The sequence below is a fragment of the Pelodiscus sinensis genome, chromosome 4, assembly GCF_049634645.1.
Source record: "Pelodiscus sinensis isolate JC-2024 chromosome 4, ASM4963464v1, whole genome shotgun sequence".
Taxonomy (NCBI): domain Eukaryota; kingdom Metazoa; phylum Chordata; order Testudines; family Trionychidae; genus Pelodiscus; species Pelodiscus sinensis.
The window spans coordinates 64,488,055-64,500,739 of NC_134714.1; the positions used below are offsets into that span (position 1 = coordinate 64,488,055).

At 42.6% G+C, this 12,685-nt stretch overlaps 1 protein-coding gene across 3 annotated transcripts; it reads left to right on the forward strand.

The window, feature by feature from the left end:
- The first annotated feature begins 529 nt into the window (after positions 1 to 529).
- Positions 530 to 9,836, forward strand: LOC102453432 (carbohydrate sulfotransferase 9-like). 3 transcript variants are annotated; one of them, XM_075927146.1, is made up of 4 exons: positions 533 to 727; positions 4,725 to 4,782; positions 7,088 to 7,246; positions 7,717 to 9,836. In XM_075927146.1, exons 3-4 carry the CDS (start codon positions 7,105 to 7,107, stop codon positions 8,538 to 8,540), a joined length of 966 nt encoding a protein of 321 aa, XP_075783261.1. In that variant the 5' UTR covers positions 533 to 727; positions 4,725 to 4,782; positions 7,088 to 7,104; the 3' UTR covers positions 8,541 to 9,836. The 3 variants fall into 3 exon arrangements, with proteins under 3 accessions (XP_075783262.1, XP_075783261.1, XP_025043317.2); XM_025187532.2 differs by lacking the exon at positions 4,725 to 4,782 and having other exon boundaries at positions 534 to 727; XM_075927147.1 differs by lacking the exons at positions 4,725 to 4,782; positions 7,088 to 7,246 and having other exon boundaries at positions 530 to 727.
- The last annotated feature ends 2,849 nt before the right edge of the window (positions 9,837 to 12,685 follow it).

Genomic DNA, 12,685 nt, shown 5'->3' on the forward strand with positions numbered 1-12,685 from the left:
TTAATTTGGAGTTTCAATATAGACTGATCACAGAGGAGGTTTTCAAAGACACAAATGGGAGATGGGTACTGAAATGAATACAATTCATACATTTCTACGCAAGCCTCTTTGAATTTGCATATTCAAGCTGCCATGGGTTACCAAACAGTTATGAATCCCAAACTGGTTTGAAACTAAGTACATAAGAATGAGTCCTAATGAATCTGTTGTGAAAGTGTCAATATTTTAACTTTCTGAAATGATCTTTTTTATGTCTTGTTAACTTTTAGTTGTTATAAAGAGAGAAATTAAAATGTATAAAATTATTTTAAAAAATAACAAATGTTGAATTTGGGGTCTGTTTAAAATTCATTAAACCATTAAAAGCTTTTATTTCAGTAGTCTTTAAATCAGTTCTTTGTTATATGAGAAGTCAACATGCTGCATAATACAAAAATAATTGCACATGAAGTGAAGGAAAAGGTTAAAAGACACTAAAGACTTCAGCCAATCCATATTGTATCTTATTGCCAGCTGCCTTATACAGCCAAGAATGAGACACACGCACATCTGCTATGGGAAGGCATAGTGGTATAAACAGTGTGGCATGCACAGGATTCAAGGATACTCCTTTTCTTTCGAACCTGGTTCTTATGCAAACAAAAAGAAAATATGAGCTATAGGTGTACAAAACTGCATTCTGTTTCCAGGCAGGGAGCTTTGATGGTTCTAACTGCATACAACACAGGTATGTTAAACTTATTATCCTTTATTAATGTGATTTTGAATTACTTCCTGCAGGATTTCAAAATAATCAAGCAGTGTATTCACAGTCTCTTGTATTTTAAGGATCAGAAGTTCTATGTTTAGATTTTATGATGGGGGAATGTGCTAGGATTTTTAATAGCTTCCCACAGACTTAGGCATAATTTTCATAGGAGTAGTCGTGTAACATACATCAGATGAACTGGACTCCAGTCGGCAAAACTTATGCCCAGATAAATGTGTTTGTATTTAAGGTGCCACAGAACTCCTCGTTGTTTAGACATATTTTTGTAGATGATACTTTTTTATGGATAGTCACAAAATGTCGTAAGTACAAGCAGATAATGTTCTAGCTAGAAGTGCTCTGAACAATCTGTATCCCCTCAAAATATAAATGCAAAATAGATATAGGGGAATTATGACTTCTATGTGTTTTAGAATATAATTATTAAAAATAATTGGTTAGAGTTATATGGCAAAAAAACCCACTGCACTAAAATCTATAGACTACTGTACTTCAAACTTCACTGGAGTGGACACCACACTCTATTACGTAGCTACTCCTTTCTGTTTTTCTACATAACTTAAAAATAGGTTAATGATCTTATTAACTTATCTATTTGTTCTCTAATCCTAAATATCTAATTCTTTATATGAAGCATAACTGAAAGGCATAAAAGAAAACCCCTTGTGGACAATGAATTTGAATCCTTTCAGAGCTGTAAATGTAATTTTTAGCAACTGTAATTTGTTAGAATCTCTTTTTACTCTGAACTCCTCTAATACCTGAAAGTGCAGATGGAACGCAAACAGATGCCTCCAAATTTTCTTTTTCACCATCTATTTTTCATAATTGTAGTTATTTCCAGAACATATTAACCATTTTATAACATTAAATCATGTAATTATGAGACAGGTTTTTCAGAGGCACTTAAGATCGTTAGAAACCTTTAGGCACCAGGGGCAGTCTTAGTCATCTTCTAAAATTTCAAAATTTGCTCTTACAACTCTCCTGCAATATGTGGAAGTTTTTGAGTCTCTTTGCTTTTCAACAGCTTCATAGTTGAAAAGGTATTGCAAACAAGAGTAAATGATTTTGCATGTGACTATGGGCATTCATATACACTTTTTGCACAGACACATCAGTTTCAACCCTTTTGAAAATGAGTCTAGTCCAGTGTTTCTTAAACTATGTTCCGTGGAACACTGGTGTTCTGTGAACAACTCGCAGGTGTGTCGCGACCTCTTCTTTGTTTTTGTCTTTTTTTTTTTCTTTTTGTCTGACCAACAATTTTTTTTTAAGAAAATGTTCATAGGTGTTCTGCAAAAGAAAATATTATTGTTTGGTGTTCCATGGTCTCAAAAAGTTTAAGAAACACTGGTCTATTCTTTTAAAAAGAAATACAGTATTCTACAATAATGACCCAAAATACTGCAGTTTCATTAGTGATGCAGTCATATTTTGGTCTGCAAGTGTTGCACTTATTTTTATAAATAGTGCTTTTCATGACGGAACATGTGGATTTGGTGTATTTTGGTTGCTTTCCTCTAGTGTCCTCATAATGTGTTGTCCAAGTGCTTCATGTACATATTCTTTTTATTGTGCTGAATAGATTTACTTATTATGATGAGTCCAAGACCTGGTGTACTTTGGTTGCTTTCCTCTAGTGTTTTTATAGGGTATGTCTACACAGAAGCATTATTTTGGAATAACTGATGTTATACTGAAATAACAGAGTGGGTCTACACTGCAAGCCATTACTTCAAAATAATGTTGAGCTGAAGGATTTCTTACTCTAACTCCCATAACCCTCATTTCATGAGGAGTAAAGGAAGTCAAAGGAGAATGTTCTTCCTTTGACTTCCTGCTGTGTAGACAGCGCCAAAAGCTGAATTAAGCTATTTTGACTTAAGTCCTTCATGTCCCTTTCCTCGCTAGTACTTAAAGACAGATTTGAATGGACTGACTTGAGAACCTTGGGTTCTATTCAAGGACTAGGAGATCTGATTACAGACAAGCAAATCCAGGGGCTGAGCCTGAGACCTGGGGTGGGGTCAGAGTGACCCTGAGTGACAATGAAGAGGCAGCCACAGAAAGGCTCCCTGCTACTCAGGGAAAGCCATAAGAGCTGAACTCACAAAGAGTTGAACTAAGTGGTGGAACCTTCAACCCCAGCACCAGAGAAGTGACCTCAAGTAGCAAGCAGCAATAGCAGCAGAAGGGATAATTGCAGCAAAGGAAGCAAGTGGTGGGAGAGACGGTGGCAGAGATAACAGGAGCAGTGAAGTAGCTGCAGAAGTGGGGGTGGTAGCAGAGACTTTGTTCAATGCCCCCCTTTCAGGTGAACCCATGTGAACACCCCTCTGGGCTCTGCTGACCAAGGATGTCCAACTGTGAGTGGGGTCACCCACACATCCACTGAGTGCTACCCTTCATCTTGAGTGTCAGTGACTAGGTGTGTTGTTTATCAATAAGGTTGGAGGAACTCCCTCCCCAGAGCAGTGACCTGTTTCACTGATCCCATCTCCACTGTGTGCAGTCTGCACATGGTGCTGTCTCCAGTCAGAAATTCTTCTCCAGGGTGGAGCATGAAACTGATAGTGCAAGTATCCTCAGCCTATCCTTGCTCAGCCGTTTCAGTGACTGAGGGCACTCATACCAAATCCAGGGTAATCCATGCCCTGTTCCCCTCAAGACTGCAGCCCTCCCACCCAACCCTCTCCACAATGAGGCTGCCCAGCTCCCTCCAAAACACTCAACTCTTTGGTTACATCTATACTATGAGTTTTCTTGGCAAAATATGCTAATGAGGGGCTCATTTGCATGAGTTGTGATCTCATTTGCATATTTTCTGCTGATCCATTCTTGCGCTGGGGTTTTTGTGCAAAAACAAGCACTGTGGATGTTTTCTTTTTGTGCAAAACCCCCTTTTCCCACAAGATCCTTATGCCTCAAAAAAGGTTTACTGATCTTGCGGGAAAAGGGGCTTTTGCACAAAAAGAAAACATCCCCACTGCTTGTTTTTGCACAAAAACTCCAGTGCAAAAATGGATCGGCAGAAAATATGCAAATGAGATTGCAACTCATGCAAACAAGTCCCTCATTACCATATTTTTTGCTGAGAACTCATAGTGTAGATGTAGCCTCTGTGTCACTGGTCAGACAACATTCCTCATAATGGCAACAGCTGCTTGATGTAACATAGAAAAGAGCATCGATATGTTGCTATTCCTGAGCATCTTCTGTAGTACAGAATGTCAAAGTACCAACTACTTATAACTGCAAAGGTTCGTAGAACTCATTGGATTAGTGAAAGTACAGTGTAATGCAGGGGTGGCCAACCTAAACATGAGAAGGAGCCAGAATTGACCAATGCACATTGCCAAAGAACAACAGTTCTATGTCACCAGCCCACCTCCCCACCACCATTCTTAGCACATCCCGCCCACTGGCAGGCTCACCAGTAGGTGCCTCCTTCTCCTTTTCCTCCTGGCCACTGTGATCCCATCTTTCTCAGTGGGAGTTGCTGGAGAGGGCGGGGACCATCAGTGTGACAGGCTCAGTGGAGAGGGTAGGAAGTGGCAGGATCCTAGGGGTAAAAGGTGGAGGAGGACAGCGCCTAGGGCAGAGCTGGGGGTTGAACAGTGAGCAACCTCCAGCCCAGTGCAAAGTTGGCACCTGTAGGTCCAGCCCTGGATTTGGTACCTACGTAAGGAGCCGCATATTGACTTCTGAAGAGCTGCATGTGGCTCTGGAGCCACAGGTTGCCCACCCCTGCTTTTATGCATGGACTGTGAGCATGACATCATCTTCTTAGCATATGGATAACATAATTCAGGTGGCAGGTGACCAGGATTCATCACCAAATTTGGCTTCCCTGACCTAGCCTGGCACTGAGAGGGAGTGTGATGCAGGGAAATTGAGCTGCTTCATCTCCACTCTGTACCCTGGCAGCAACTTCTTGTTCTTTGCCTTACAGATATTATGCAGAACACAAGGGGCAGCTATAATCAAATGATTAAGAGTAAATCATTCAGGTAAACCCCCTTTAACAATATACACATTGATTGCTCCCCCAGGTAACAATTATTTACACTGAGCTTGATAGTAAATAAAAGTAATTTTATTACGTGCAAACACTAGGATTTAAGTGGTTGTAAGTGAAAACAGAGCAAAGTAGATTACAAATTTAAAATAACAGAATACGCATAGCTATTTCTAACAGTAAAAGCTCAGTACAAACTTATCCTAAAACTGTTCTTATTTCAGCAAACCCTCCAAGCCAGGGAAGATATTTTTTCCCCCTGGGGATGTCTGGTTCATTCTCTGGGGAGTTTTATGCCAGTCAAAGACACGGGGCTGAAAACTTTGCATCTTAGATAGCCTTCCTCTCAGGTAGAAACTGTTTTACATTCTCCCATTTCATGGAAAATTACTTGGTCAGACTCACCAACTAGGGTGGGTACTTGTCTTACGAAGACCAACCACTGCTAAGACTTAAAGGACAAAAGGGGCTGTTTACAGGTGATCACCCAGACATTGAGGGAAACACCCTTGATGGCTTTCATTTGCATATTTAAAACCATAAATGATTCCATATTTCTAATTCTACATACAAGAATGATACATACACCAAAATAAGATATACAGATCCAGCATACTGGGACATTAAGATTGATAGGTTACATGAGGTATTTTGTCCATAATATCTTTGACTTATGCATATTTGTGACCATAAATCAATTTCATAAAGGAATATGGGAGAGTCCACCACACAACCATCTTTCTGCATCTCTGCATCCAGTAGTTGAATCCTTGAGCTGTAAAGGTAGCTGGTGTACTCATGGGTAGCCTTTCCAAATCTTTGTTAATGCACCCTGGCCATGGTGGGGCTCAGAGTTCCTCTTGGCAGCTGAGGTTCAACCCCAGCCACCTCTGCACAGGGAGTGTGGGTCAATACAAGTGCCAAGTACACGCAGAGCTTCTCCAACTGTGATGGGGGACTTGGGGCTCCTTTGACACCAAAGGGCAAAAGGGAGGGGGTGAGGACTGTGCTTTGGGAGTAAGAGGCAGGATGCTTCTTCTGGGAAAATGGGGGCAGGGCGCAGTGACTTGCCCCACTCTTTCCACATGGCAATTTTGCTGGGGAGTGGGGTCAGGGTATTGGGGCATTATACCAAGCCTTCCAAATTGTCTAGGGTCCTGGTTGTAGTCATGGTTGGCCCAATGCCCAATCTGCCACAACTGACTGTGATAGGAACTGCAGGACTGTATCTACACTGGGCCACTTATTCCGGAAAATCAGCTGCTTTTCCGGAATAAGCTGCGAGCTGTCTACACTGGCCCTTGAATTTCCGGAAAAGCAACGACGCTCTACTGTACAAAATCAGCCACTATTCTGGAAAAACTATTCTGCTCCCACTCGGGCATAAGTCCTTATTCCGGAACACTGTTCCGGAAAAGGGCCAGTGTAGACAGCCCAGTAGTCTTTTCCAGAAAAAAGCCCCGATCGCGAAAATGGCGATTGGGACTCTTTTCCGGAAAAGCGCGTCTACATTGGCCACAGACGCTTTTCTGGAAAAAGGGCTTTTCCGGAAAAGCAGCCTGCCAATGTAGATGCTCCTTTTCCGGGAAAAACTGAAAATGGAATAGTATTCCGTTTTAAGCAGTTCCGGAAATTCATGCCAGTGTAGACACAGCCCACATGTCTAAGGGATTTTTTTAGAAAGGTGCAAAATTATTAGATAGCATTATGGGATGCAGAAAGTTGCATGCTGGGAACTTTACACCTTTCTTCCAATCTCTCCTGCATCAGTCATGTATGTCATGCACTGGAAGAAGGTGAATGGTGCATTTGGATACCTACTCATGGTGCACCTCACTTGTCTTTCACACAATATTCCTGGTGAGTATGTGACAAACCGATGCAAGCAGCCAAGTATGCATGCACATAAGTGATATAGTAACTGTAGCAAATATACCCCGACTAATCTGTTACCAACAGTTTGCAGTATAGACATGGCCAAAGACCATGCTAGGTATATGCAGAACTTTCCAGCACTTCATGTACAGCACAGCAAATGTGAGGGAGTGTGGACCCAGCTGTACTTCTGGATGCATAGGTCAGGGCTGTCTTCAGGGGAGATACAACCTGACACACCAGCCAGGAGGTATTCTTGTCAGTGAAAATGTATAATGCTTATAGTATACATTGTTTAGAATAAATAGTCTCTCTACAGAACATTCCTACATATCACTGATTTCCTGACCTCCTATACTCTCTGTAGCATGCATTAGTTTTGACAAAAAAAGTCCTACAATAAACTCTCTCATTTTTTGTAGCTAGGAAGACAGTTTTAATGCACAAGAGGCCACAGCCTTCTTCCTGGGAAAAGATGGCGGTCAAGGTGCTCCAGAAGGCGTACATTTCCCTCATCCTAATTATCATTCTTGGAAGTCTTTTTTCTGGGGTATTCTACAGGTGGCAAACAAAAATGATGAGTGAGTAAAGAATATGTCAGTACAAAGATTTCTCTCCTTTTTTGGAACAGAAAGTAGGAAAAACATGAAGCATATCAAAGTTGCAATCATGAATACATAATACATCTGGCATGACAGATTCTTAGTTATCCTGGCATGTGTAGGGAACAGAATACCAGAAAAAGCAACATCTGAAGTTAAGTATCCGAAGATGCACAGCATGTTTCTCCTAAAAATAATGCCACTGCCATTCATTTCCAAGGTTCTCCTTGTCACAAGTCTTCTAATAATCACAGTAGCTTGTGTTGTGCATCTGTAATAGAGTAGACAATTGACAGTGAACTAGAGATTTGTGTTAATCCTAAACAGCAATGTTAGTTCCTCAGGGGGTTAATTTCAGTTCTGTGGTTTTAGGAATGAAAAGAGAATTCTGCTAAATTACTTTACACTGATGGTTTATGTTGCTTTCTTAAACACATCTTCTTTTCCAGATCCGAAGGAGGATTGGCTGCTGAGACAAGTCTATCGCAAAGACATACTGAACTCTATGTGCTTGATGAACAATCTCTCATATTCACAAAGCAAACTGCCACATGACGTTGCAAGACAGATCTTTGTGGAGCATAACCACAAGTTCATCTATTGTGAGGTGCCCAAGGTCGGCTGCACCAATTGGAAGAAAATCATCCTTCTCCTCACAATGAACCTGAGCAGAGAGATTAATGAAGTCCATGATGATCTCATCCATACAACCTCACTGATAAAGAGGCTGAGCTCTTACTCTTCTGACTACCAGGAGAAATTACTGACCAGTTACACCAAAGTGATGTTCACCAGAGGTCCCCTGGAACGGTTGGTTTCAGCTTACAGAGACAAGCTTCTGCACTCTGAACCATACTATAGTATCACTGTTGCAAATGAGATCAAGGCCATGTTCAGGAAAAACAAAAATTCAACTGAAAGGGTCACTTTCCAGGAGTTTGTTAATTTTATTCTGACACAAAACCAAGAAAAATTAGACATTCATTGGAGACCAATGTTTCTACTCTGTGATCCTTGCGACATTCATTATGACATCATGGGGAAGTTTGAGACCGTAGTGCAAGATTCTGAACGTGTTCTTAGGAATATTGGTGCCCCAGAGGATATGCATTATCCAAACTTTAAGAAATATAGCTCAGAGAAACGTACGAGTGATGATATCACCTTGGGATATTTCAGAAAGCTGAGCTCGGAGCAAATCCAAAAGATCAAGGAGATGTACAAGATGGATTTTGCCTTGTTCAACTATCCTTATGAAACTGATACAGAATGAAGCGGAAGGCCATTTTTATTCATACAAAATCACATGAACTTGTATACAAAGATAATTGCAGGTGGTTGGTGGTAGCAGTTAAGCAGTATTAGTGTTTTGTGAGACGAGTGTGATATACTAGTTGATCATTTATAAAATTATCAGGAGCAGTATTACAAAACTCCAGTCAGTGAATGTTCTACCAATATGCTATGTAAAGTATCAGTGGAAAAGGCATGATTTGCTAAATATGGTAAGCTGGTTTATACATGTGAGTCATCTTTTTGGTTTGAGAGTTATAAACGTGTGGTTTACTGCTGTCCCAGGTTTGTGGTGTGTATCTGGGTGACACTCATAGACAGATTGGCATCAGTGCTATCCAGCCTCCTTGATGGCCCATCATGGGCAATCAGCTGTACAATGGACCCATTGAGAGAAGCCAGGGACTGTGTCTATGGGTACGTCTAGACTACATGGCTCCGTCAACGATTTGTTTGTTCGGCAAAGGGAAATGAAGTCATGATTTTAAATAATCGCAGCTTCATTTAAATTTAAATGGCTGCCCCGCTCTGCTGATCAGCTGTTTGTCGGCAGATCGGGGCAGTCTGGATGCTCCCCTGTCGACATGAAAGCTCTTTATCGACCTCCCTGGTAAACCTCATCCTACGAGGCATAACGGGGAGGATGATAAAAGGCTTTCAGGTCGGCGCGGGAGCGTCCAGACTAGCGCGCTGAGCCTACAAACAGCTGATCAGCTGTTTGTCGGCTCAGCGTGGCAGCCATTTAAATTTAAATGAAGCCACGATTATTTAAATTGCAGCTTCATTTCCCTCTGCCAATCAGCCTAATCTACATGGCTCCATTGATGGAGCCATGTAGTTTAGACACACCCTCAGAGTCAAAAGGATATTTCAAGATAAGTCTATGGACATGGGACTCCAAATGCTTTTCCATGCCTATGTGTTGTGAGCCTGTGTTTGGGACAAAAGGATATATATATAAGCCACAAAGCAGAGAATATAAAAAAAAAACCAACCCAAACAGCTGCATCACCTCTTTCACATTCAATCAAATGCCCCACTTTTGGAGTAACTTCTCTTGAAATACAAGTGTTGAATAAAGGACTGATAGACCCATCAAGCTTTGAATGTGTTCCAGAGGAACTTTACAAGCCAGAAAACTCACCAATGCTGCTAAGAACCGGGTATGTGTTCTTTGACATAATATGTATGTATCCGATTGCTTTAACCATTGAAAACATCTCTCTTCTTGTTCTTTTCTAATAAACCTTTGGTTTTAGTATTGGCTGGCACTGTGGTATTTTGGGTATTGTCCAAATTAGTATTGATCTGGTAATATGGCTGGCTCTTCACAATCAGAAGAACATTTTGTATAGTGAATAGAATTTTAAGTAACTTCCCACTTCACTGGACATAGCTGCTGATTTGGAGCCAGGGTCAGGAATGCAATAAAGGAGGCCCTGTTATTTCTTTTATCTAACTTCTTGTTAGCTTGTGTGAGTTCAGGAACAGAGTTTTGTGACTGTTTCGTGAATCTAACTATTGTGTTAAACATCAGCTTTGGGAAACCTGCTCTTTTTTCTAAAGCTTGCCCAGACCCTGGAATTTTCAGTGTGGGCAGCTCCAGACACCTTGACTCACGACTTGTCTCCTGACTCAATGTAACAAATATTCCTCCTGCATGAGATTTTTTCCCTACTGCTACTAGTGATCTGGTTGCTTTGAATGAGTGTGAAATTCACAGAGATCCTTGCTATGATGGGGTAAAGGATGGAGAATGTCGTCCTTTCCATATACAGTCATTTCAGTGCATCCATTTTTAGTTTGGATTATTTTGGTTTTCAGTTAATAAAAAAATACAAAGCAGTGCATATCCCTAACCATGCAGGAGGCTCAAACAAAAATCCTCACGCAGGCAGGCAGACATCTAACATGTAAAGTGCAGGGCACCAAGCAAAATCTTTCCCATCCATACCTCTGAAAATTGCCAAAGTGCAGCCGTGATCTCACTACACCTCCACCAAGTCCACTCCCCATGTGGGTGTTGGAAGGTGCAGGCGTAGATGTGGCAAACTTGTGCTAACTTAGGTTACTCTCACCCTAGTCACAGGAATGCACAGCTGAAAAGTGTATACGCAGCTTCAGAAGCTCTGCACTGCCATTGTGGGACCTGGAATCTGGCCCATGGTCTGATACAGAATGAAAACACCAATAAACTCCCCTCTGCTAGAGACGTGACCAGGAGGTTAACTTGATTCTAAGAAACCTTAAAACACACAAATATCCCAACAACAATCACCACCAGCAGTAAGAACATTTGGACATTCATTGGGTTGTTTCTGCTCTGTGGGCTCTGCACCAGATACTGTAACATCATGAGGAAATGTGAAACCGTACAGCAAGGTGGTGATCATGTTCCCAAGGATATTTGAGGCCCAGAAAGTTTGCATTAGTTTAACTTGAAGAGGTATGACTGAGAACAATGGACCAGTGCTGTTACCACAATGAAGTGAACTCATAGCAAATGACATTGTACACAGGTTGTGTCCAGTATTTGCCTTTCATGGGATCTTAAACTCACACAACTGATTTGCTGTTTCTAAAAAATTAAAATGGAAGCAGTGTTTGAAATGCCTTACGTTTATGAGCAAACGGGGAACACTAACAAGGCTGGGGGAAGGGCTTTTAGACTTGGGCGGGCTAGTGCCCGTCCACCCCTGGGATTTCAAATAAGCCCCACTACTGGCTGGTATAAGCATGTGGCCCAACGGGGGAATTTTTCACAGCCCTGACAGACATAGTTATACTGATGTGAGTTTGGCGCATAGAGCAGGCCCCAGTCTCCATTGATTCCCACAGATTCTTCCAGGATCTCTTCCCCCTCTGCAAATCACCTTTCACCTTCTCCAAAACTCTCCTCCTTGTCTCCCCTCTTCCTTACCCTGAACTTACCATAATATTCCCCATGACCCTCATTCTCTCTCTCCTAAACAAGATCTTGCCCCATTCTCTTTCCCCTTCCTAAATCCTTCCATTGTCTATCCCTGTCCCTCAGTTCCTCTCTAATGCTGTGTTCCTCCTCCCTTGTGCCTGCCCTCTCCTCTTTCTGTCTCCCTCCTGCCTTGGCTGTGTGCCTGCTCCCAAAGGAGCTGAGGGGAAGAGCAAAGACAGTTCTGTTCCAACCTGGGCACTTCTCTCATGCCCCAGCCTGGTCCCTCCCGCTCTGCTGTCCCTCCGGGCTAGCTCAGGAAGGGCTGGCAAGCCAGCTGGATCCACAGCTGAAGGCTCCTGCTTTCCAAGTACAGGAACTCGTGGCTCCTGCCAGGGGAGGTGACAGGTTCAGCTTCCTCCTGTTGAAGTTGGCAGTTCTAGCTGCTCCGCAGGGGAAGAGGGTAGGTGGGGAGACCGGAGCTCTGAGGACTGCAGCCTTCAGCAGATTTAGCCTCTGCCCCTTTTGCTGCTTCCTTTCGCTCTTTCTCATCTTCCCTTCTCACTGAACTAAAAGTGTGACAGGGGAGCTGACAGAATTGCCAGACTGCATTCTGGGAAGGGGGAGGGGCCTTCAGTGCAAAGAGTAAGGTTGGGACTAACCTCTCCCTGCCAGCCCTTCAGCACTGCCTGGAGCTTGCTGCATATGGCTCCAGCGGTGATTTAAAGGACCCAGGGCTCTGGTCACCTATGCTGCCTTAGTAGGGGCAGCCAGTAGCCGCAGGCCTTTTTAAATCACTGGGCCCTGGGGCAGTTGCCCCCCTTGTTGGCAGGCCTGATGGGGGAAGGCATTGACAGCTGAACTCAGAGATGTGCTATGAAGAGAAGTGTTATGCAGAGTTAGTTGTAGGCAGTTTTTGTCCTCTATCTGCTAGTTGAACTCTTCAGGATGTTAACCTGAGCTCTGTGAAGGCTGAAAGAAAAGCCAATTCTGGAAGATTATTACAGCAGTTCTTCAGCTTCTTTTCTTCTGCCCGGTATCTCTTTCAGGTCCTACAGAAGATTGGCTGGGGAATCAATCAAAAAGCCACTCCGAGTGCCAGCTGCCTGACATACAGCCTCTCTGATCTGGAATTAGTCTGCCATCATAAGTTGCCAGGCAGCAGTGGCACAGAAGGGAATGGCTGGTGATGGGATTCTTATTGGGAAGGGCTCTGA

Excerpts from the sequence above, each read along its gene's own strand:
- LOC102453432 (XM_025187532.2), top strand. The coding sequence starts at position 652 with ATGAGCTATAGGTGTACAAAACTGCATTCTGTTTCCAGGCAGGGAGCT. Across the intron at positions 728-7,087 it reads TCTAACTGCATACAACACAG|CTAGGAAGACAGTTTTAATG; the intron begins GTATGTTAAACT and ends CATTTTTTGTAG. Across the intron at positions 7,247-7,716 it reads GTGGCAAACAAAAATGATGA|ATCCGAAGGAGGATTGGCTG; the intron begins GTGAGTAAAGAA and ends CTTCTTTTCCAG.